At 43.9% G+C, this 25,081-nt stretch overlaps 1 protein-coding gene across 4 annotated transcripts in view; it reads right to left on the reverse strand.

Annotated features, from left to right (window-relative positions):
• The window catches only part of Znf608 (zinc finger protein 608), a 114,297-nt gene extending 90,460 nt beyond the window's left edge, over window positions 1-23,837 (reverse strand). Inside the window, exons 1-2 of one of the 4 annotated variants that reach the window (XM_005409318.2) lie at window positions 23,568-23,836; window positions 19,278-20,356 (exon numbers count right to left, since the gene is read on the reverse strand). In XM_005409318.2, the coding sequence (XP_005409375.1) occupies window positions 19,278-20,174 (897 nt within the window). In that variant the 5' untranslated portion in view covers window positions 20,175-20,356; window positions 23,568-23,836. Of the gene's footprint in view, window positions 1-19,277; window positions 20,357-21,377; window positions 22,053-23,567 lie in introns of those variants that run through there. The other 3 variants (XM_005409317.2, XM_013507087.1, XM_005409319.2) reach the window with 3 other exon arrangements.
• Between the last annotated feature and the right edge of the window lie 1,244 nt (window positions 23,838-25,081).

The following is a 25,081-nucleotide window of genomic DNA, read 5'->3' on the forward strand; positions in this document are numbered from 1 at the left end:
CCAAGGGGGCGTTCCCGGGGTTCCAGAAAGTTCCCTACGCAGCGTGCCGAGGGGCGTTCCCTACGCAGCGGGCTGAGGGGGCGTTCCCGGGGTTCTAGAAAGTTCCCTACGCAGCGTGCCGAGGGGCGTTCCCGGGGTTCCAGAACGTTCCCTATGCAGCGGGCTGATGGGGCCTTCCCGGGGTTCCAGAAAGTTCTCTACGCAGCGGCCGAGGGGGCGTTCCCGGGGTTCCAGAAAGTTCCTGCACAGAAGGACACGCCTGGCGGACTCAGTGCCGGCCCTCACAGAACACGCGTCTTGCACTTGCATCGGCTCACTGCACCCGCAGCTCGGTGGCGGGCCCTCGGCACCTACTCCCCTCGGAGACGCGCCTCCCCCCCAGAATAAGGCAGAACTCCGGGTGCAGCGAGCAGAGGGTCGGGCGGTGCTGCAGAACCCACAGGACCCCGACTGCTTGGTGCGAAACAAAAACCTGCCAGCTGAGGGAACGGAAAACGGGTCCTGCATTGACCTCTCCGCTTTCTAGAATTTCCAAGCCTGAAAGTACGGGAGGAGGCAGAGAATGGAGGAAGAGATTAATATTTAGGGCTGTCTATAACATCTCTCAAAAAAAAACCCTGAGAACACAGCATCAACCGTAAACAACCCTATACAAGTGTTAGTCTTTCTTCGCCACCACACGTACGTGCACCCTGCGTGCACAGACGCTCTTCCTCCCGTGCGAGAGCAGGACCTGTCCCAACTCGGAGCCCCGCGGCTGCACCCATGTACAGATCGCTCCTCGGCCAATGCCCGGGAGTGGAACAGTCATCATTTTCTGTTTTTCCTCACCATCTACAGCAAACCCAAGCTCTCCAATCAAACTTTTAGTTTTCTCTTTGGAGCCCTCTCCTTCCCAGGACCATCTGTGTTAAAGTCACCAAGAATCAGTCCTCAGGCTTATCCCTAACCTGACTTCCTGCCCGCATTTGAGAAGCTTCACTTGCTTTCCAGAAACACCAGACTGGTGTTTTCTTCTGGGTTTTCTTCGTTCTCCACGGATGCAGTCTTGGCTTCTCTCAGTCCTCCTCAGCTCAGCGCTGGGCCCAGGTCTTTCCCAACTGTGTCCTCTCTGGTAAACTCTTCCAGCCCAGCGCCTAGTTACGCCCCCTCTTCCAAGTCTACACCCTCAAACCCAGCCACCCAACTGAACAACAGCGCTCAGCGCTCATCGGCTCTATTAAAAGCAAGTCGTAACTCTTGAGTCCATCCAACCCCCAAATCCAGATGCTATCCTTCATTCTCGTTTTTCTCACCCTTTCCTTATCCACATCCTATTCTGTTTATTTTAGGACAATGTGACCACTTCGCATCACCTCTATGATTCCAAAGAAGTCTCACCTCTTGCAGGAAGGAAGTGTTAAAACTGATTTCCCAATTCCTCTTCCAGCCTTTCTATGGCAAATCATCCACACAACAGTCAAAACGAGGCTTTTAAAAAACAGACTAAAGGGGGCTGGGGATATAGCTCAGTGGCATAAGCGCCTGGCTGGCAAGAGCGAGGTCGTGAGGTCGTGAGCTCGATCTCCGGTACCGGGAAAAAAAAACCACACTAGAGGCCAAGTATGTAGTTCAGCGGCACAAACGCCTGCCTGGCCCGAGCAAGGTACTGAATTTGATTCCCGGTGGAAAAAAAAAAAAAAAAAAAAAAAAACAGACTACTCTGGGTGTGGTGATGCATGCCTGTAATCTCAGCATCTGGGAGGCTAAAGCAGGAAGAAAGCAAGTTCACACCCAGTCTGGGCAACTTACTGAGACTGACTCATTTTTAAAAGAAAAAGGAGAGGGGGGTGTGCTCAGAACAAAGACCCTGGGTTCAATCCACAGGACTCCCAAAAAACATAAAGAATAAATCATGGTATTTCTCTGCTCAAAACTGAAAGAGATCCCTTATCATATTAAAACCCTTTACCATAGTCTCCAAGGCCCTGCATGGCCAGACTTGTTTTCACCTCCCAATACAATCCATGCACGCCTGGGCACAGCATACTCCGTGTGTGTGACCTGAGGGGATTTAACAGCATATGCCATCAGCCATCAGCACACTCAGGAATGTGCATCCAGAAAAAAGTGTCCATGTCCAATCAACTGGGACTCCAGGCTTCAGTCTTCTCTTCATTTCAAGCTCTGTGCTTTACCCTCATCTTTTGCATGCAGTTCCTAGCATCAAAATCTTAAAAGAAAAACCAAACCAAAGAGGTTTGCAACAAGTAAGCGAATCTCCTACTCTTTTTTCCAATGAACAAGTCTCCACTGTGTCCTAAAAGAGTAGCAGCAAACCTATGGCCCACATACTGCAGCCGGCACATGGAGCCCTGTTAGTGTGAGTTGAACTGCCCCAGCCAAGGCCCACACATTACCAGCATTTTGTGCAAAAGTATGCCAAATGCAAACTTTTATCTGTTAACAAAAATACATTTGTGTATATCATTAAAAGTTTGTTATTGTGTTTATCTTTTAAAATAAAAGATGTTAATGTGTGAGCTGTTTTTCTGAACGAAAGCCTCAGTATTCAGGTTTAACTGCAGTGTTGGTTGGCACTTTGCGATAAAACAGGTTTTAGATCCACATCTTTTGGGGGGGGTACCAGGAATCGAACTCAGGACCTTGTACTCGCTAGGTAGGTTCTTATGCCACTGAGCTATATTCCCAGCCCTGTTAAATAGGTTTTAGGCTGGAATTTAGGAACATGAGTTCTAAAATGTTCGCCATCACTGGCCTGGAATGTTGCAGGACTTCTAACCCAGAAACGCATGTGTTCTGTCAAGCCTAAACTCTCTCCTTTTCCCAAACCAAGGGTTCTCAGGAAAGAAAAAGTACTACTGCTCCCACAAATTGTACTGAGTTTATCACAACCACTGTTTTCTGACTTCAATTTTTGTGGCCTTAACCTTGTAAAGCTTCCTTCACAGCATCTTCTTCAGCTATGTGCATTATTTCTAGTCCCCCCAAAATTTTTTCAGGTACATTCGAATTTCTAGAAAATACAACTTATAAGTGGACGTATGTGAAAAATGTATTAACAAATATTAAAAGCAGAAAATAGGATGCTTACACTCTCAAATCTGTCTCCAGGCACAACTTTTTTTTTTTTTTTTGGTTTTTCTCCGGTACCGGGAACCAAACTCACAACCTTGCACTTGCCAGGCAGGCGCTTTTGCCGCTGAGCTAAATCCCCAGCCCTCCAGGCACAACTTAATGGCAGTAGTCATCCTGAGGGCCTCATGTGCTTGCTTTATTGGGGCCCTATTTAAAACTTAGTTCTTGAGCTGGGCGTGGCACATGCCTCTAATCCCAGCACTGGGGAGGCTGAAGCAGGAGGATCATTGCGAGTTTGAGGTCAGCCTGGGCTACAAAGTGAGCACAAGGCCAGCCTGAAATGCATAGCGAGACCCTGCCTCAAAAAGACAAAAAAAAAAAAAATCTTAGCTCTTATGTTAGCTATCAAAGTCCTTTTAAAAATCAGGGGAAAAAAATAAAACTATGTCAGATCTTGTTTCAACCTCATCTTTTGCAACTTTATTTCCAACTCCAAGTATCTTAAGAAACCCCTAGGAAGAAGCTATTCCCAAACCAGCTTTATAAATACACAGAAAAGATGACTACCCAAAAGGTATTATTTAAGGCATTAGGAAAACTCTCCTCCTTTGACAGGGTAGTAGGACAGCCCTACGGGTCATTCAATAGATGATTGTTAACAGAAACCAAAGCTCTTGATAAACAGAGAAATTATCCTCTAAGCAGACAGGAACACAGAGAAGGTAAAAATAAAGTTTTGTTTTTTTTTTTTTGCAGTGCTTGGAATTGAACCCAGAGCCTTCCACACAATAATACATCCTCAGCCCTTTCTTTATTTTGAGACAAGATCTCACTAAAACTGAAACTCAGGCTTGACTCAAATTTCAAGTCCTCCCGTCTCAGCCTCCCAAGTAGTTGGGATTACAGGCACAAAAGATATTTTTTAAAGAAAGCTGGCCAAGGGGATCAGCAAAGATGGTATCTGCTTTGGGGTAGCTGCCCTTTGTTTATCTTGCTTTTCCATGCCGCTGGTAATAATGGCCTCACAGATGACAGACTCCCCTGCAGGAAGCACCTTCTATGGACCCATCTTATACAGGTTTTTTTGTATCGAAAATCACCATCCCAACACTTCTGGCCTTTTGCTTATCTTCCTTATACACAAGCCATCCTCAAGCTCTTCTTTCCTTGGGCCATAAGGACTTTATCGTGAAATATTAATGCAATTGGTATATTGTAAACATATCATGCATATAAATTTAGCTCACTTCTCTATCCTTTCTGAACATTATGTATTTATTTATAAATATGTGGGTGCTTTCCATTCCTGCACCAAAAAGTGTCCCCAACACTCCAAGCACTTCACTCAAACAAAGTAGATGCTATCAATAGAATAGCCCCACCTCACCTTCTGCCCTGCTATTTCCTAAACCCCAAGTCACAGTACTCTTCTTCCTCCCTTGTAATAACAGGTCACACAAGTGAAGTTCACTTTAGAACCTTGTTAGCCTACCGACTTCGAAGATTATATATGGGCTCGCGGTTTAGGCCAGCAGTGTCCTGACTACAACAGGGACGAGGGCCAGTGTGTGCTTTAAGCTGTGACCTGCACAAGAAGCAACTACAGGAGAAGGCCTTGAGAAGCTCTAAAACCCGGGCTCAGGTTATCACACTCATTCTGATACGGCCATCAAACGCAAGTGTGACAAGGAAGCAGCGCTGTGCCGGAAGCAGGGCCTGACTAGGATGAATCACAGTCTACCTGCTCCTTCTTGCACCTTTACTTACCTCTTGGGGTTACACGGCTGAAAAGGTGGGAGAACAAGGCAGCCCTGGCTTCAGAGAGCCCCACAGATAGCAAACACTCGCTAACCAAGTCCTGAGTGAGACAGGCCGCGCCTCTGTTTGGCGAGGCAACTGCTAGAGCGCATTAACCAAGAACAGCCGGCAACTGAAAGAAATGCTTCAGTACACTTGAGGGGACGCAGTTCTGAGTCCAAGAAGTGCCAAACACACACGTGGCAAAAAACACCTAAGAACAAAACAGTAAATCCTTAACATTCCAGTCACTCCACTTACAGATTCTATTTGTTCATGCTGTTGCAATCAATTCTTTAAGCCTTTCCATGCCTGTGTATACTTACACGTGTGTACATGTTTAAGTTTATATGGCTGTGTGTATTTATAATATGTACGTGCTATGTTTAGTGATTTATGGTTACTTTTAATTCTTTTTTGTTGTTTACTTGTTGTTTCCCATACTCCCCCAAAGGGTACTTTGAAATCTTTCCAGTTTTTACAATTAAACCTAACCATCTGGGCAAAAATCTTCACATTCACTAAATTAGTCACAGATTTTGTGGGTAAGCTGAGAAACTAAATGCTATGCTCAGCGCGGGGGTTTAAACCACATCTACCACAGCAAAACACTCTCTCTCCAATAATCTCTCCAATTATGCACACACATTCTGGCTCAAATAACATGGTGGCAACTATACCTCCCTGAACAGAATTACTTGTTCAGTTAGTATTATTTTTTAGGTCCCCGAAGTGAGTTTCAAAAAGTCCACAAGGAAATTCTTAAAAACAAAAACAAACAAACAAACAAAAAACCTTGCAGAACTTATTTTACAGACAAGCAAGAAAACAGTGTCTATTTTTTCCACCACCATTTAACTTTCGCTGACTTCCGACTGCTGACTGCTGGGTGCCGGCAAAGCCCCTCGCTTAAAGGGGGCTGTGTTTGTGTATTGAGCACCAATACAAATGCAATTTGAATATATGGGACATTTTCTACATTTTTCAAGTACAAAAGTCTTCCCAACCTCTTCAGAGTTCACTACCAATGTCAGAAAGGCAAACTAAGCATGTTCAAGATTTAATGTACTTCAGAGAGTTGAAATGCAACAAGGCAAGTGATCTCGTGTTGTCATCCAATCATCAGAACATAACTGTAGATATTACAGACCTTCCATCAATCTAAAACTGGACAGGATTATCTGCTAGAAGTACCTCTGCAAGCTGTACTACTTTCAGGGGAATGGAGAAATGCTGGTTTTTACAAGGGAATAATGTACATGACTTCATAGCAGGCTCACAGATTCATAGGCTAGTTTTTCAAAGGACACCTTAAGACTTTAATATGAGCTAAGATAAAAGTATTAGATTTTGGTATAATCAGGTTTATAAAAATGACTTTCAGAGCACTTTAGAGGTTAGTTGTTTTTCCTTTCACATCTCAAGTGGACAAGCAAAGGGACAAGCACATAAAGCAGGTTAAAAGGAAAGAGCACGGGGCCGGAGGAGGGGCTGGAGGTGTAGCTCAGTGACAGATCACTTTCCTAGCACACCCAACCTCCTGGGTTCTTGCCCAGCACTGCAAACATATAAACTTTTTTTTAATTGCATAAGTGACAAGAAAAGCTCTTGTTAATATTAAGTTCTGAGAGGCAGAAAGCTCAGCATCTACTCCCTAGTCTTACACAGCATGTGAACACAGGGAAAGTCACTGAAATAGGTAGTATGTTTAGGTCGTGCGTATTTTAAATCCTCAGAAGTGTTTATGTGATGGATGCACTAACAATTTGGTAAAAAGCTTTCTTTCTAGGAAAGATTAAAACTGCAGGCAGATTTCAAGCTTGCCCAGCCTCGAGGCCATCATACATATTAATGGGAGCCAAGGTTTATTTTTTTTCAGTTTTTCACTTATCTTGGTTTGCTAAGGAAACCTAGACTGAACACACATTAACATTCAAACCACTACCAAAGAAATCACACTTAGGTAAGCATTTGCACAGTTTTACCACTCTGATAGTTTTTGTATGAGTTTTAAAACATGTTTTCACAAATGTGGTCTTAGTAACTACAATAGTGCTGAGTTTAAGATTTAAAAGTTTTGAAAATTTTTTGGATGTTCACAGAAGTAAAATTCAGTCGTTGATATAGAAAATATTAAAAGGAAAGCATCATAAATGAAGAAAAGCACATTAAAAAGCGACTAAGAGTTTGACAGTTTTGTTGTTGTTGTTTTGGCACCAGGAAATCAAACTCAGGACCTTGTGCTTGCCCAGCAGAAGCTATGCCATTGAGCTATACCCCCAGCCCCAAGTTTGACAATTCTGAAACCATTTAGATCTAATCTTTTACACATTTGTTCCCCAACTCCTACCATCCTGTTGCACACCATCTCCATAGAAAAGACAAATTTGTGCAGTGCTCTGAGCCATCAGTCAGGATTTAGAGTCAAAACACATGAAATTTCTAAGGGACCATGATGGGAATACAGTACTACCAGAATCTGAAAGAAAAGCCAGGCATGGTGGCACACGCCTGTAATCCCAGCACTTGGGAGGCTGAGGCAGGAGGATCGTTGTGAGTTCGAGACCAGCCTCAGCTACAAAGTGAGCTCAAGGCCAGCCTGAACTGCATAGTGAGACCCTGTCTCAAAAAGACCAAAAAAAAAGAATTTGAAAGAAGAAAAACAAGTTCACATTAAGCTAATTAAGATATTAAAAGCTCAACTGTTCAAATATGTATCAAGTAATGAAAAAATGATTCTAACATTACAGAAGGGATGGCTTTGTTCAAAGCAGACAGACTGCAAAGGCTTCCTGTTGAAACAACATTTATATCCTGAGTTATCAGCAAGGGTGACAATTTATCTACAAAACAGCAGTTAGAGATAAAGGGTTGCACTACCAAGGTTAATGTAAAAATAAAAATAGTGAGATGGCGAATGTTTAAAATGACACCGCCAGAAATAAACACTAAGCCTATTTATTAATAAGAAGATTAGAAAAATGAACTACATATACTACAAGAACAAATGCCATAAATTCTCACCTTCTACTTTTAAATATAATCTAGTTCTTTAAAAGGACTTTTTTCTAAAAGTCATGTGAAATTCAGGCTGTCAGCCAAAAGCTCTGCCGTTTGCTCTCCCCACAAATTTGCCACACCACTTCACTGCCATTACTGGAGAGTCCCTTTCTATTCAGGGACACAGCCACTAATGAATGAAGTAGGGGGAATTTCTGCAAAGGGTCCCCGCTATTCATGAGAAAGCATTGTACAGGACCTGGGCAACAAAGGCCCTCCACGAACCACGCTCTTTCCCACACACCTTTCTTCTGCTCCGACCTCCACCAACCATCACTCCCCTCATGCTAACAAACAGGAGAATCTGACAGCTATCTCCTAACCTCTCTCTCAGCTAGAAGAATCTTAAGGTTTTAGTTTCTGGACCAGGCACCGCAGAATAACAACCTGCCTCCCTCTCCCTCCTCTTTCTTTACAGCTTAGAAAGTACACAGGGCCAGGGCAGTTCTCACCATTAAACAATTCATTCTTCTTTTGCTTCCTTTGTGGAAAAAGGGGGAGGGGGTAAAAACAGCTGAGCACGATCACAAACCCTAACACGGAACATTCAGTTTCTGCACCTTATGGCCTCCTTCTTTCACCTCCTAGTCCATAGGATTTAGTGACCAAATAAGTCTTAATCTGTAAACAAATGGTTTGCTCTACAATTAAACCATTCATTTGTCTTTTTTTAAAAACTGTTTGGCAGCTGCCCAACCCCGAGACTTCTATGTTCTTCCATTATTTAGCTCTCCCAATGGTTAGAAGGCAATAAGCTCATTTGGAGTTTATAAAACTATGCACCATCAACAAAAGTATGTAATGCTTCCAAGATCCACAGTGGCTTCTACACGCACAATGAGGAGCTGTGTGTAGTCTCCCCCCAGACAAAAATGCCTGGCCCCAATTAAGTGCCCTGGAGGCCTTCAAAGCAGTTATGCTAAGTTGCAAATACAGCAAGATCCACTTGAACTCCAACTGTCTTGTGTGCTTTTCCTCCCAAGGTAGGAAAAAAGCAGGGGCAGCACGACCTCATTAAAGGGTAATTAGTGAACCCCAGGACTTGAGGGGCTCCCACAATCATGCCCATTGTGAGCACTTCACTATGGGGCTACTATTTTTTTTTTTTTTTAACCCCGGAGGTTTCTGCAATCTGAAAGGCTCACATTTTAAATTTTTATGGATTTTAATCTGGCTTTTTTTTTTTTTTCCCACTTCCAGTCATTGAGTAAGAAAAAGGGAAGTAACACAAAGAGGCCTCTTTTGTGGAATTCTGGCTTAGCTAAAACATGTTTTTTTTTTTTTTTTTCATAAAATCATTTAAGTAATGTATATGCTACATATATAATAAATAAGTAACATAAGATTTTTCAAACATAGTAAAATAAATGCTCCACCTCTTGATTACAGAGATTGAAAACAGCACATAAAAAAGGACAATAAAAATCAATCAATGTAGTTTTATGGTTATATCTCACACTGATGCTGAGAAAAAGCAAGGGATTACATGAGAAGGTGTAACTTACAAACTAATACCCAATGACGTGATCAACATAACCACTTTACCATCAATAAAATCCTGCACACCTCTTTAAAGCCCATTATTACTGTTGATATCAATCTGCCAGCATGCTTGAGGACTGAACTCTACTATAAAGTGCACCAGTGATTTGACTGTTTACACCCTTGAGCTTGAGAGTAACTGCCTATCTGTAACTACTAGGCCGGAGAGTCACTGTCCTGGTACAAAAAATATCCTGCACAGTACTTGATAAAGTGTTTTTCCCGGCAAGTAATGAAACAGTTGTCTTGGCTTTCTCGGCAACCAAGATTTAAGCCACTGTAATATTTACATACAATCGAGTAGACCAACATCTGTGTGTGTAAAAAGAAAAAAAGACACTGAAAAACAGAAAACAGAATTGGAGTAATAAGAGTTGGAGTATTGATCTCCCTCTAAGTAAGACTACCCCAAAGCTCAGGCCATTCTCTTAGCAGAGGATTAGATACCAGGAGAGGGGATTTAAATCACAAGACTGGGTCAACTGCAACCTGTGAGCTCCTGCAGCCAGGGTGATTGCTCTAGGGACCTGTGTACAAACTCGGGGTACACAGTCAGTGCCCAGTGCCCTTACATAGTCAAGCCAACTAATCACCCAGTTCGTGTATTTGGGTTTACAGCTTTGACCATCAGAGGAAAGAATTCAAAGTGTAGAACAAAAGTCTCTGTGTTTTGGCCAAATATACTTGAGCTATATTTAAAAGTAAATTTGTGTGTGCTTGTGTTCTATTAAAACACTACGCAGAGACCCTTCCTTAGCCAAACATCCTCGTTCTGTTTATTTTAGAAACACTACAACATTTATTTTTGTAAAACGTAAACAGATGCACTACATTTAGGAAAATCTTAAAGCGATGGCCAAAGCTCCCTGCGAGACGAGAGCAGACCCCAACCATAGCTGGGGTGTTTGGTTTAATATACCCCGAATATGAGGCTGGGGGGCGATGCAAATCCTGAATATCATTCCAAACAGTTGGAAACCCTTCCTCTTAAAATAAATTCAAGGGCTCAAAAAATAAATATTCAAGAGCATTAATTTGTTTCTAGATGTGTGCGTGCAAGTAAAACAGCAGTCATAATGTGGAAATTTCAGTCACATTTTGCAACTAATTGGAAGCAGATTAGAATTCCGCCTCAGGGGAACGTTGTCAAACTAGAAGCTGGAGCAAATGAAGAAAGAGGTGAAGGCGTCGTCAAGAGCTGACAGATTTACAGAGCTTGGGGCCATAAACGAGTCCCCGGCGGGAGCAGGGCGCGTCCCCGCCGCCGCGGGAGCACGCAGCCCGGCCCAGGCGCCGGCCACGCCCCCGGCCACGCCCCCGGCCGGCCCCAGCTGCTCCGGAAGAAAACAATGCACCCGGCGGGGTAGAGCGCTGCAGCCGAGAAGCTGGGAAACTGCTGGCTGGTCTACCCCGGGACGCCAGTCGCAGAGAGGGAAAGCGGCTTTATTTTTAGGGAGAGAGTTGAGGGGAAAGGAGAGCAGGCTGGGGGACAGCACAGCCGGGGAGCGATGGAAACAGCTGCGCGCTTTCCACTCCAGGGTCTGGCTTCTGCCGCCGCATCCTGGGAGGGGCTGGCAGGAGTGAACCGGAGACGGGGAGTGGGTGCTGAAGGCCCGATCGCTCTGGGTTAAAGCCATGTTGTTCCCTTTGGGCAGCAGAGGCAGACACTATTGCCTAACTCGAATTCTGCCCTCAGAGAAGTTAAAAGCTAAGAATGTGAATCGCTTTTCATCAGGTGTTTAAGACCTGAAACCGTACAAAAGGGTAACAAAGTCAGGTTTGGGGGTTAGCCTCGATTTGTCAAAGTGCTCGGCTCATCTGCTGCTCATCTTCACGCAAGAGTTGAACCGAACTACTTTTCTCTGCGTTTCTTTCTTTCTTTCTTTCTTTTTTTTTTTTTTTTTATAATCTCCACTGCTTGCTTCTGAAGTGGCTCAGGGGTCAGTTTCTACTTGTGTGCCTATTTTTCTCCTAGTTGCAGAGATTCAGTTCTGGTTTCATTTCCATCACAAAAGACTTGGCAAAGAATTAAAAGGCAGGAGCACGCAGCTAAGTGCTGCTGTTCTGGTCTTGAGCCGGTAATAAAGCACAGATTTGCTAGCCTTACCCATGTACTGTGTGCACCACACACAAATAAACAGTTCTCCGTGAAGAAGGAAAACCCAAGGTCTCAATCCTTCCAATTCAAACATGATTGTTGTTTTTAACATGAGCCATCCACAGAATCAGCCTAGGTGGCAGGAAATCCACAAGTAATCCGGTCTGGCTATGCACATTCTGGAGAAACAAAGGGAGGGTGCTTTCCAGTCTGATGATATTTGAGGTGAAGAATGGGTTAAACTGTAAAATCCGGGCACAGAAACAAACAGTACTTTTTAAGCCAAATGAATTCAAACGTGTGGCGAACGAAGTAAAGTAACCAAAAGTACCAAAAGTACCGCCTGCCAACACGGGGAAAGCCTGCTCACCTAACTAGGAACAATTTAGACATGACCTCTGAACTTTCAGTCACTAATGTGGATGGCAAAAAGGTGTTCAGTAAGCAGCCAGGGGCCAGATGTGTTCTAAGAACCAAACCGTTTTCTTTAATCAAAAAGACGGGCAGTGACTTCCAGGACTTTATGAAAGTGTGACCAACTGGATCTTTGTCGTCTGTTGCTAATTGAAGCATATAAGAGAGTCCATTTCTTAAAGCATACTACAAACACTTTAAAAAAAAAAAAAAATTCACTGCCACATGACAAAAACCAGAATCAAGCTGACTAGTAGAACATCAGTGCAACCAAAGACCAAGCTATTATTTCAAACTGTCAGGGGAAAGCAGTAAAATTGCTACCAGGTCTCCTTAAGTTACCCTTCAATAAAAAGAAGCCATCAGGGAAATAAGAGGAAAAGAAAACACATCAAAACCTTAAAAGTCCCTTTAAGTAAAATTATATGTCTGTGGCACCATGCCATCTGCTCTCTGGTTAACATAACAAGCCAATTCCACAACCTTAATATCTGCTTTCTAAAAATCATTATGTACAGCACAAAATATAATCGAAATATTTTTATTTACTCTTAAGCTGTAAAAGCTACATTCATATGGCATTACTGAAATATGCATAAATGTGCCTGTAGGCACATTTTTCTTAGGTGCTCACTGACACTGAGAATTCCCAGGAGGTGGAATGCTCAGTGGTCAAGGAGAATAACCAGACTGGGAAGAGAGTGAGAAAAGAAGAAAGAGAAGCTTTGAAAAATCAGCAATTCAAACTTACTTGTCCTAACTGAACTCTTCCCACCGAGTTCTCCATTACAATTATAATATACACTTTTAAATGTTCATTTAGCTGTGCTAGGAATTTCAAAAAAAATCTAAGTATCTCACGAGGTACCTGTGGTTCAATGCCTACTGACCAATCAAAGTAAGTATCTGCCACGTGAGCATTTTATTTATTCACGCAAAAAAACTCTTCTACTGTATTCCTAAGTATTCCTATACATTCCTATGTCTCAAAACAAAATTTAGCAAATATACAGTTTTCAGCTTTAGCAGAAAAGTAGGAGTCTCACCATCCTGAATATACCCCCAAGTTCTCAAAATAACATTACAAACAGCCCAACTGCTAGTCAGTCAGCTATAAATAGTTTAACAACCTTTCATTACAGTGGTTTTGCTCCAGTTGCCAAAACCTTTCGCTTAAATTAAAAAGAACATGTAACAGAAAGCAAGCAGTCACTACTGAAATTTCAGTTGAAAGACAGAACTGGACACAGGACGGGGGAACATCTACTACCCAACAGTGGATCATAAACTCAGTGGTAACTTTTGAGTTTTGTTTGCCTGTTTCTTGAAGAACAAAGCCCATACCACCTAACACTCCCAATCCACATCTTTACACACAACCTCAACACATTCATGCACCTAACTATGAAACACCAGTTACAGGGCACCAGCAGGATCCCTGTATTACTTATTCTATGACAACCTAAGTTATTACTGAGGCAGGGACCTCACCTGTTCCCTTCCTCTATAATCTTAAATGATACAGAGACTAGGCAGGTATTGTCACTTCTAACTGACAACAATCCTAGTTCCCGAGGGTTATGTCCACTATGATATTACTAATGAGGACAGCCTAGTATTTCCTTAATTCTCACTTCCACGTTACACAGAGTATCATACAAGTAATTTAGGAATAAGCTATTTGGTATTCAGGGAAAACCCTCGATGTTCAGAGTGCTGGCAATGAAAACTATGCTGTGCTGCAGTAATTACTATGAAAAACTTCCAGGGCTTAATATTAAAGAGCAGAATGACATGAGCCTTCCACCTCTTGTACACCTCTAGAGTGTGTTCAACATGGCAATTATCTTTGTTCAGGAAGAGTTTAAACTGCATTGAAACTCAATTATACCCATGACTTTTTTAACATAGACTTCAAAAGGCAGGTTTCATCACATTCAAATCACTGAGCAAAATCTTTTCTACCAGCTTAAGAAAAAGTTCATCCTCCTTCCCATGAGATATCTTCAAGTATCAAAATGACCTCTTCAGCTTGGATCTACTTTTTTGCCTTATTAAAGCAACAAGATGGCTAGTCAATGCTGAAAAGCAAAGAATGGACTCATCCGATAAAAACAGGTCAACATACAGCACACTCCCAAATGGTACTGCCCTGTAGCCTACAGCTGCCACCATGTTAGAAAGCCAGATATACACTTGTTAACAAAAACACATTACTTTGCCACTTTTAAGGATGCAAAGGAACTAGGAGTAGTAGATTTATGATTTAAGTGCTTGTGGCTAAAATAGCTTTCCAATTATCAAGGGCCTCTTAGGAAGAGCAAGAATGCATTATGTGTTAATGACCACAACCAGGGGTCCCTTCTCAACTCTTTTGTCAGAACTGGAGCAGATCCTCCCCGCAGCTTCACCATTAACATGTCTGTTTCCTGTCAGCCCACTCAGAGATAATGTCATTTATCTCAGGGAGGCACAAGCCCAGTCATTAGCTTCAATAAAAGACCTCAAACAAAGGCTGGATAATGTTTTACCCAGAGCTCTTACTAAACCCAGTACCAAGAATCTTAGTGTCTAAAAGTCAAGGACTCAAAAATTACCCTCAAGACAGTATTTTGCCTGTTACCAACAGTCCTAGAGAGACTACAGCTCCAAACTGGAGCAGGGTCCCCATACAGTAAACAGCAGTCCATCCGCACTATCGCACACAATTAGATTAACCGATAAAATGCTGACCAGGGTGAGCCAGGGAGAGACCTCTCCTGCCTCCAGGGGTAAAACTGACAGAATAATTCAGGTACTGACTAGTCAGATCTTTGAAGAAATAACCCCCTCATTGGGAGTGCTGCAGAAACTGGGTAACTATTATAAAGTGGTCAAGGGCTGAGCTTCTGGAAATCTTTTGAATGAAAGTGGAACTGGTTAAAATAAATGTAGGAACATGTGTTTTCACAGTGTTGCTCATATTACTGCAATTTCAAGTTTCTATGAAGTACCAGGTGAACTTTTTTAAATTAAAAAAAAGCAGACACCGTCAAAATTGGAGCAAATCTCAGTCATTCAATCCCTGTTTTTCATGCTGGAAACGAAGAACAGATGGTACTTTCCATGTTTTTTAAATCTGGTTATTGAACACCTCTGTGGTTAGGGAGATTTCTGCTTAGCACTTTCGGCATACATTTCATTTACTAACTATAAAATGCTGCTTAGGAAAAATAAGTCTTTATAACCCTCTAATTAAAACCATCTTGCAGCCATGCAATTTCACTTGAGGAGCATTCTTAACCTCATGACATTTGGACAATCAATTCCTCCCCCACCCCACCCCCCGTTTTTGTTTTATAGACTATTTGCAAACTTATTGGAAGTTGCTATCTATTATCTCCTTTAACTCAATCTCAAATAGTTGTGGTCACGTTTAATCTCCCCAACAAACCTAACATTTCAAATACTAATCTCCTGAGTTCAGCGATTGGCCTGATCACAAAATACTACAAGATACATGGGTTCTCACACAGCTCTTTCTTAAGGAAAGGGCAGCTCCCTGGGATCCACCTTAAAAAGCCCTGCCACCCTCCAAGGAAGCCTGTAGAAAAATAAGAAGCTGAGTCAGTGCTGACTGGGAGCCACCCTTAGTGACCAGCGTTTTAACAGTGAAATCTCTTATGCAGCTTTCAAAACAGTTTGCTGTCCAACAACAATGGACTTTGTTCTTTAATTATAGCAAGTGACCTTCCTGCCCTTTTATTTTACCATGGATAAACTGTACTCTAAGCATAATTCATAGGGGGTACTGTACCGGGGAGGGGGGATATCAGCTAAAAAAAACCTCATTAATCAAAATACATTCTTAACCTGCTCACACTCACTTAGAAAATGTGCCAGAATTCCCAAGTGAAGTGTAAAAAGGCTTCTACCAGAGAACAAAATGAATGATATCCTTTGTAGACAGGTCCATTTGTAGATACTCCTTTTAGGGATGACAAGAACCTTATTAATGAAGGTAATATGATACTACAGAAGTAATTCTCTTCTTGGAATATGTACTGAATAGAATCCTAAAACACAACTATGTGACCTTCTCTGTCTTTCACTTCTATTAAAGTATCAGCTGCTTTTAAGACTTTTTCCATATATTTTGCAATTTTTCAGCAATCAAACAAACATATGTACAGAATTCTATACAACTATTTATCCCAGCCGAACGCCTGCCTCTCTGATAAGCTAAAACTGAGTAAAGAGGATACATAAAGAGCTTCAATACAGGATTAGTGTGCTTCAAAAGAAAGGACAGGAAAGGTGGAGAGGCAGGTTTTAACAACCAAAAGCCAACCCGTCAAATCTGCTTATTCAGACATGTCACTGGTGGCTTAACCACAAAATGGGCTATAGAAATATAGCTCGAACGTCTTAGAATTATGGCATGTTTTGAATTTTGTTCACGTATTAAGGGAGTGGCGGCTTTTACAACATAGTTGTGGTTTCCACATAAAGGAGTAGAACACTCACTGATTTAATTAGATTTCATAAGGTCCAATTTATCGTGTTTTACATGACTTTGTATAGGGAAAAAACAGAATAAACAGACCAAAAATAGACCTGTAAGCACAGTGTGAAAATTAGCCAGTGACGGCAGCCCTATGGATCTCCTGAAAACATTCAGAGCAGGAAAAAGAAATGCGCACATACACTCTCCTGTTTGGTTTTTGCATGTGGCACCATGTGATCATTGAAAACCATCTCCATTCTTCAGGCTCTTTTTCTTCACAAACGCAGAAAAGCAAGGTTGAAATGAAACATCATGTAAGTTGACAAAAAAGATCTTTCTGCAAGATGCCTCGAAGTTAAAAGGTTTTTATTGGGTGAAGCTTGCCTTACTAAATCTTTACTTCCTAGACAAGCACACTCATTCTATTAGGAAGTATGTCTTAAACTGAGGCCTAATTTGACACAACTACTACTTTGGGGGGAAGAAGAGATCCTTCCCACGGTGGCATTCATGCCAGGGAGTGCCATGTGCTCCTGTGGTGAGATGGGAGTGAGGAGCAAAGGCTCACAGAATATGTCTGAGATCCTGGGCCAACACCCCAACTTGCCAAGAATGGCCAACACTGCAGGATCCAAGCCTCTTGCAGCGATCTTCAAGACCTCTGTGTCAACTCCAGGGAGTGAGGTTGGCTGGCACCTTCCTTCCCACGCTGGGCCTGGAGTGACTCTAAAGGCAACATGTGCCCCACCACTACCCCCCAGGCCAACCATGGCTTGTTTGCTTTTCATTTATGTAATTCATATGATCACATTTATGCTGCTCTGACTGAAGATGAGTTGCATGTATACGGATAATTTAATTCTCTCATTCCTCATCCAGTTTCCTCTGTGAGGGGAAAGCTAAAAGAACACAAAAACTGGAGAAGCGACACCACGCTCTAATCTCAGTTGCCATGACAGCAGCCTTTGAGATCCTGAAATGCTCCGATTGCCAGCTAAACAAAATTGTTGAATGCGAACATTTGGCTGGAAGATTAAAAGGCTAAGGGGAATGCAAAAGGGCAGTACCTCCCACATTCCAAGCAGCCAGTGAATCCAATCAAATGGCTCTGACTCCTTAACCACAGCCATTGTGCGCGCTGGATTAGGGCAATTCATCTAGACGGTTAGAGCAGATTAGAGCTGCAATTGGAAGACCATTGGCAACAAAGGTAAAGGTCCTACTGTAGTAAGTAATGAGAAGTCTTCACAATGCCTTTCGGTAGAAATTATGTGAAACTATATATATTTAAACATAAAAAGTGAAACCTGGCATTTTAAAGTATTCATTTAAATTCATCAATGCAGAGCGCTGTCTAACCAAGAGGATATGAACAAACATACAAAATGTTCAATGCCCTTTTGAATCTGGCGTTTTTATACTTCCACCTCCATCAACCTCTAAAATCAAAACTTTATTCTTATACTCTACATGTTGAGCACACAAAAACAAAAATAAAAGGGCTTAAAGAATTATGCACAAATTTACATAGCAATAATTACCTAAAGACATATTACCACCAGTTATAATTCCAATCATGCTTACCAAGTCAAAAAGAGTAAGAATCGCATCATTTAATAGGTATACCTCCAAGTAACCACACCACAAGTCACATGATAGAAATTTAGCTCATGCAAACACCACTGTAGAACTGATCTAAAGATTGGTTTTACAGAAAGACCCCGCATGCCCTCAGCTACCTCTTCGTCTGGGGGTTGCAGCATCTTCTGTTTCCAGACATTATTCAGTACCCACACACCGCACTGCACTGGGCAGAACAGAGGCCTCCATGCCCAACCAGCACAGCACTGAGGCAGTTCTTGCAAGGCAATGTCTCACTGCAGACTTGCAGACAATGACAAGGATGGAAAGAAGGGTGCCAATGGCCTAAGTGACTATCCACATTGTTTAAGTGTAACAAACAGTTCTGGCAACTCACTTCACTCTTCCTGGCTCCCCCTTGGCTATGTATTCACATTTCAGGAACTTCAATCCACCAAGTCTATTTTACTTTTCTTACCAACCGTGCAGCTCTCCAGCAAGCTGGATAGTCCACTGGGGAGGATAACACTCCTAAATCTCTAGTTGCAAAAGTAGGTGAGGGAACAAAGTTAGAGTCCTAGCAAACACCAAAACCATCCCAATTTTGCTGCACAGTTATGAAACCAATGACCCAACCCACTAAGCCTGGAGTGTAATTCAGGACCGGTGAGTGACAGAAGGGACCCATGCAAGGTCGTTTTTTGAGGGCACTGTTTTGGAGAAAGTAACAAAACAATGCGTGGGGTGAAGGTGGCAAGTAGACTAGAATGCCCCTATTCCTCTCCACACCGGATACTTGAGCCCCGCACCCAAGGACACATCACTAGCAAAAATACAGATGTATAAACTGCAACAAGGCAATGCTCCTTAAGGAAGGAACCCGGACAAGAGTCAAGTGGATACACAAGCAGGTTTTTAAAGCACAGCGCAACTTGCTGACTGGCCAGGAGCCCACCGCCTGTAGGGCGAAAGGTACTGAGATCACTCGGCCCCTCCCACCTGGGCACCCAAACACTAGAACCACAGCAGCGGCTGCAGCGGCAGGAGCCTAACACTGCGCCCGAGAAAGCGCCCTATATCAAATCTGAACGTAAAAGGTGTATATCAGAGAAATCTCACAGACAGCCAGGTAACACGGAGAGCGGAGAGCACACAGAAGCACACCCCACACAACTGCACACAGAGGAGAGTGGGACATCTAGGAAGGCGACGGTATCCTACCTTCTCGGTTTTCAGCTTCTTGATTCGCCTGTGGCTGTCCTCCTCCTCCTCTTCCTTCTTTACCAACACAGAGTTTCCCATGAGCCCTGAATCCGGGGCACTTTTGCTAACTTCCCCTGCAGCCGCGCCGCCTCCACTCCCAGCGCCCCCGCAGTGGAAGGGGCTCGCGCCGCCTCCATTGCTCTTGGCCCCAAAGCCATAGAGGGGCCCCGCGCCGGGGGCCGCGCCGCCACCGCCGTTCTGCAGCAGCTCGTGCTTGTCCTTCCTGGACTTCCCCGCATCCTTATCCCGCTTGGCGCCTCGGCTGCTCTGGCTTTTACCTGGCTTGTCCTCCTTGCTCTTCCCACAGGAGCCTGACCCCGCGGTGGCGGCGGAGGTGCCGGTGCCGGTACTGGTGCTGTTTGGGTTGCCGCCGCCGCCGCCACTCACACTTTGACCCAGCGCTGAATTCATGCCAGTTGCCTCTCCAGGGCGCCCTTGGACTTCCTGCCTCTTGCCAGTGCTGCTGATCTCGGGAATCCCATACAAGGCAGCAGAAGGCAGAGATTTATTAGCATCCTTAGAAGTTTTACTCCTTTTCACTTTTGATTTGCTGGTCTCTTTGTGTGAATTCCCCTGGGGAGCAGAGGGCTGAACAGAAGCAAATTTTAGGCCATCAGCTAAGGCTGCGGTAGCACCAGCCCCACTGGCGGCCGGACCTCCACAATCCTTAGAGTTGCCGCTGCTAGTGGTGTTGGTGGAATTATTCATCTCAAATTTCTGCCTGTCCTTCTCCAAATCAGCGTCCAAATCAATTATTAAATTTCCAACCCCGATTTCCCAATCATCACCACTGTCATAAGTATCAACTGTATTTGGATCCACACCTTTGCCTGCAGTGGAAATGTTCACTGACATCCTGAAGATGAGCTCTCTGGAATAGAAATCCGATGAACTTTCCCTGGGAGATGAGGGGACATTCGTTTAGCTCCGCTGGGCTTTCTCTTAGAGAAAAAAACCTTGCAATCTTCCTCTTCTTTTTCCTGCCCCGCGAATGTGTCCGGGGATTTTTACACCCGTCAGTCCAGGTCCACCTTCTCCTGTGAAGGGGGGAAAAGCCGAATATTTCTTGTCTGGGTGTTACCAGAATAAAGAACGATTAATACTGGGGAGTCAGTAAGGGGTACAGGGAAGGGTAGAGTTAGGTGGCTCATGTATCGTCTCCACAGTCCAATATCACATTTAAAGGAAAATAACAAGACCCCCAAAACATTCCCATAGCAGTAAACATCTTACATTAACTATAAAAAAAAATCCGTTTATCAGCAACACAAAGATAATCAATTTTTTAAAAGCATTAACATATCTTAAGGATCTGTTCAAGTCCAGAAAGGTTTTTGTGGCTTTTAAGTTTAGGATTTTCGTCTGGTACATGTGATAATCTCAAACCCAGAAACACAGCCTGAACACTCAGACAAGAGGAGCACAGCATTAAACACCCCTAAACATGTACTAGCTCTTGCAATTTAAAAGACCAGACCCTGGAAGTTCTCTGAGGCTAGTTTTCAAAAGGATGTTGGTAAATTTTCCTTATTTCCAATTTTAGTACTTGTTACAAATTGTCTTAGGGCAATCTGGTTTTTGTTCCCAGTAAGGAACACACACACACACACACACACACACACACACACATACACCACCAGTAATTCCCCACACACATACATACCTCCCGCCTATCCTCTGTTCCCAAACAGTTTATACAATTTTTTGTAATATACACGTCTGTAAAAGCATTTCTTTCTATAAAAGACAGTGTTGTATAAAAGGTTAAACATCTGCCTTTTGAGAAAAAAAGTCCATCTAAACAATTCTACTCTATCCCTAGGTCACAGAATTGTTCAGTCTGTTAAATATGGTGCTACTGACTACAGGGAAACTGATTAAGACATACACTTTAAAGTGATCTGCCAAGGTGGCCTCAATGACCGCAAATGAGTGTGTGTTTGACAAAGAGCAGTTAAAACGGTTTTTAAAGGGATCAGCCCCTTTTTAACAGTTGATTGTCAAGAAAAAAATAAATAAATATACATATATATATACACACACATAGACATTGCTTACCTTTAATCCTTTATCATTTTTTAATTAGGCCAGCAAATCAAAATGCATTTCCCACTCCACTCGGCAAACAAGCCTGTGCCTCATTTTACTTAAACACCAAATGATCAAAAAGGAAGAAACCACATAATACATCTCAGCCAGAATAATCGCTTGATAACATTATTCCACCTCCCCGCCCCCCTTTTTGGCAAATAGATCAGGAGTCCTTTTCTCCTTACAAAAATGTGTCACTGTACAGCTGGAAGATAATGTTTCACATTCACAACAGAAGCACCAAAGGGTTTTTTTCCTCTTAACAAGCATCGAGAATAATAGGTTTAAAAGAGAGGGGAAAAAAAAAAGAGCTTAGAGAAAAAAGTTTTCCCAACTTCTCATTCCGCCTTCAGTCCCAGACTTCAGAGTCACCATGATCAGTAAGTAATGATCCCATGTAGCAAACCTACAGGCGTCCTCTAGTAACAAGACAGAATGTGCTAACATCGGGATAAATTAGTGAAAGGGAAGAAAGAATAAGAAGAAAGGACTGAAAATCTGGGCTGGATTCCGCCTGTTAGTCGGGAAGTGGCATTTTTCCGCCCGTCCTGACAGATTTGATTTCTCCAACTAACTTAGGAGCCCAGGAGGGGGAGAGGAGTGGGAGGCGGAGGGGGAGGAGGACGAGGACGAGGAGGAGGAGGAGGAGGAGGAAGGCGGTGGGAAGCGGGCGGGAGCAGGGAAGGCGGCGAGCCGCGGGAGCGGCCGGGCTGGGACCCACGCGGGCGCGTGGGGGCCGCGTTTCCCGTGGGCTCCGGCGTCTAGCCCCAGGATGTGATGTTTTCCTGTTGTACGTTTTTTTAAGAAAAAGGAACCGCGTTCCTGGTATGGTGGGGGAGGGGTGCGTCCTCTGCGCTCACGCCAATCAGTCATGTGGTAATTCGATAATTAGAGTCAAAACAAGATTTTTTTAGACGACCTTTTCCGGACAGTCCCCCGCGCCCAGCCCACGGCCAGCTCCGCGCCGACGCCCCCCGCCCCGGGCTAGGTCCGAGCGCCTCGGAGCGGCTGGGGTTTTTAATTAGCCGGCGCGGGGAGGCTAAAAGCAGTAATGAATTGTTGATGGATTGGAGGCGCAGAGTCGCCGCGCTGGACGCGGGAGGGGGATGGGGCGAGCAGCCACAGCCAACCACTAAAAGCAGCGATTTGGTTACAGTGCGAGCCTTTCACATCACGTGAGGATCAAGGGCTCAATTGGTTGTCGTGAGAACAAAAATGGTGACAAGCGTATCAAGAAAATACTGATCTGGTCTTTAAAAAAAAGCTGCAGGTCCCCCGCCCCCGCCCCCAGGGCTCGGCTCCGAGTTATGAATGTGAAACATTCCCCGCGCTCCGGCCCTGAAGTTCGCGGGAGTGAAAGCAGAGCGTGAGAGCGAAGCAGATGTTTTACAGAAACACCTTATAAACCTTTCCTCAACTTATCTCCAATTTGTAGGCTTTCCCCAGGGGCCAGGGACCTGAGCGCCGGGGAGGGGAGGGGACGCCTCCCAACGCCTTGGTGGCCCTGATTTTAGGGACCCCTCCGTGTACTCAACAAAGAACACATTTTGCCAGCCCCTAAGCTGGGTCCTGTAATAAACACACCATTGTTACTATTTGTGGTTCTGTTTGGGTTGGGTGGGGCTCCTCCCGCTCTCTCTTTCAATGGTGTTTTTTGCTGCTTGCTTTTTTAAGAAGGTGGAAAATGGTAAAGTAACCATTACAGGGAATGGGTGAATATCCCCTTGTTTGCTGTTAAATTACTGGGCACAAGGACTGTGACAGCGGACAGAAATCGGCTCGTCCTGCCCTGGTCCCATTCTCCTGGCTGGCTGGGGAGGGGTCGCCCGCGAGGACGGAGGGAGAGCAAGGTGCGCTGGGGATCGGACGCTGCGGAGCAGGACAGGTAACTGTGTCGCCTTCATCCTCCTCTGGGTCAGAGCCCAAACGGTAATTTACTCTAAGTTACCCCAAGTGCCCGGTCAAGCTTCATTTGTGTGAAGAAGTTACAAATGCTTCACCCTCCACTGAATAAAATTCGCCCTTCTCGGGTTGTTCTAAATGCAAAAGCCAAGCCCTGTAACTAGTTCCTCATTTCAATGCATAAAAGTCGCACATTCCCCTGCATGAAGTCCCCGCTAAGTGCTATAGAGAGACACACCACGCAACCGTACTTACGGTCTGTATGGGATCGAGTTGACCTTTTCCTTCTAACTGCATTGAATGTGTTTGGTTGCAGCCGCTTTATTTTGGAAATTATATTTCTTCAACAAATTTTTTATTAAAGCAGATGGATCATCAACTGTCAGACTGTCCTGTGTATTTTTATAAAAACAAAAATTAAAATTAAAAAAAAAAAGAAAAGAAAAATCCCCCTGGTGCACACACACAACAAGCTTGTTCTGCAACACTGAAATCAGGACTGAAACACAACACACACAAGGGGAGTGAAGCAAAAGGAGCTCTAAGCCTCTATACCTGAAAGGGACTTTTCTTTGTTCCCAATGCCCTTTCGCATCGGGCCAATCAGAGAGCAGCTTTTATGAAACCGGGCTCTCTCATTGGCTCGCTGCTTTCTCTTGGCTGCTGGAGGGGCTGAGACACACACGTATAAAACACACACTGCGCGCGGGTGGGGGTGCGCTGGGGGGTGGCTGTGGAGACAAAGCGTTTTATTTTCCAACCAGATTGGGGTTGAGGAACCTCCCGCAGTAAAAGGGGGGGATGGTGTGCCCGTTTCAATTACCGCATCATTCACATAAAACACTTATTTATTAAAACAAATCTCAAACAGGCTGCGGAGAGAGGATGTCGGTAAATACAAGTTGGATTGTGTTATCTTGGGGGAAATAATGTATGTGATCGCTCGGTGGCAGAGGGAAGCCAAATGAGCCACCAGCCAGCGAGAGGAGAGGAGGCTGGCTGTGCTGCCGGCTTCCCCGCCTGGTTCCAGGACGCGGCGGCCCAGCTCCGGGAAGGATTTTCTCCACGGCAGCCCGACTTCCCACCCTCCCCCAACACTTTGCCCTTCCTGCAATTTTTTTTCCTTCCCTGTGTCTCTTTTTGCTTGCTGATTAAATAAGAAAAATCGATCTGGGGGTAAAGGCGGTGGGGGAAACAAGTAACCCTTTTGTTTCCAAGCACTGGGTCTGCAAGCACTGGAGTGAGACGGCTGCGACCATTCAGCCGAGGCAACGCCAAGAGTTCGTCCCCTAAATGAGGAGCTGGCCCCCCACCTGGGCTTAGGCGGCTCCGAAGAAATAAAGCAAAATCAGGCCACGGCCAACCATAGTAACACCTCAGGCCAGGCTCATTTTTTTTAAAATCGATTTGTGGGAGATAAAATATACTAGGAAGATTAACCCCTGGCACAGTCCCAGATCCTATTTTAAAACCTTCACACTTTTAAACAATCAGAATTGTCAGAATTCCTCTGACAATGCCCCAAATGTTTCACGCTGTATGTGGAGGCAGGAGTGTAGTGTTCTCAGAATACTGCATCTGAAACCCACAAAAGCAAAATATTTTAGACCCTAGTGTGGGGCAAATGTAACCAGTGAGCGGGACTCATGTCAGGACAAGAGAGGTTAACGTGGCATAACAAGTTGCCAATATATTTACACTAATGTATTTATACAGTTATTAAGCTTTTAGAGCAAGTTCTATTTTTAAAATTTTTCAATGTTATTTTC

Source organism: Chinchilla lanigera, unplaced genomic scaffold (genome assembly GCF_000276665.1).
Source record: "Chinchilla lanigera isolate Chin_1 unplaced genomic scaffold, ChiLan1.0 scaffold00120, whole genome shotgun sequence".
In the NCBI taxonomy this organism is placed as follows: domain Eukaryota; kingdom Metazoa; phylum Chordata; class Mammalia; order Rodentia; family Chinchillidae; genus Chinchilla; species Chinchilla lanigera.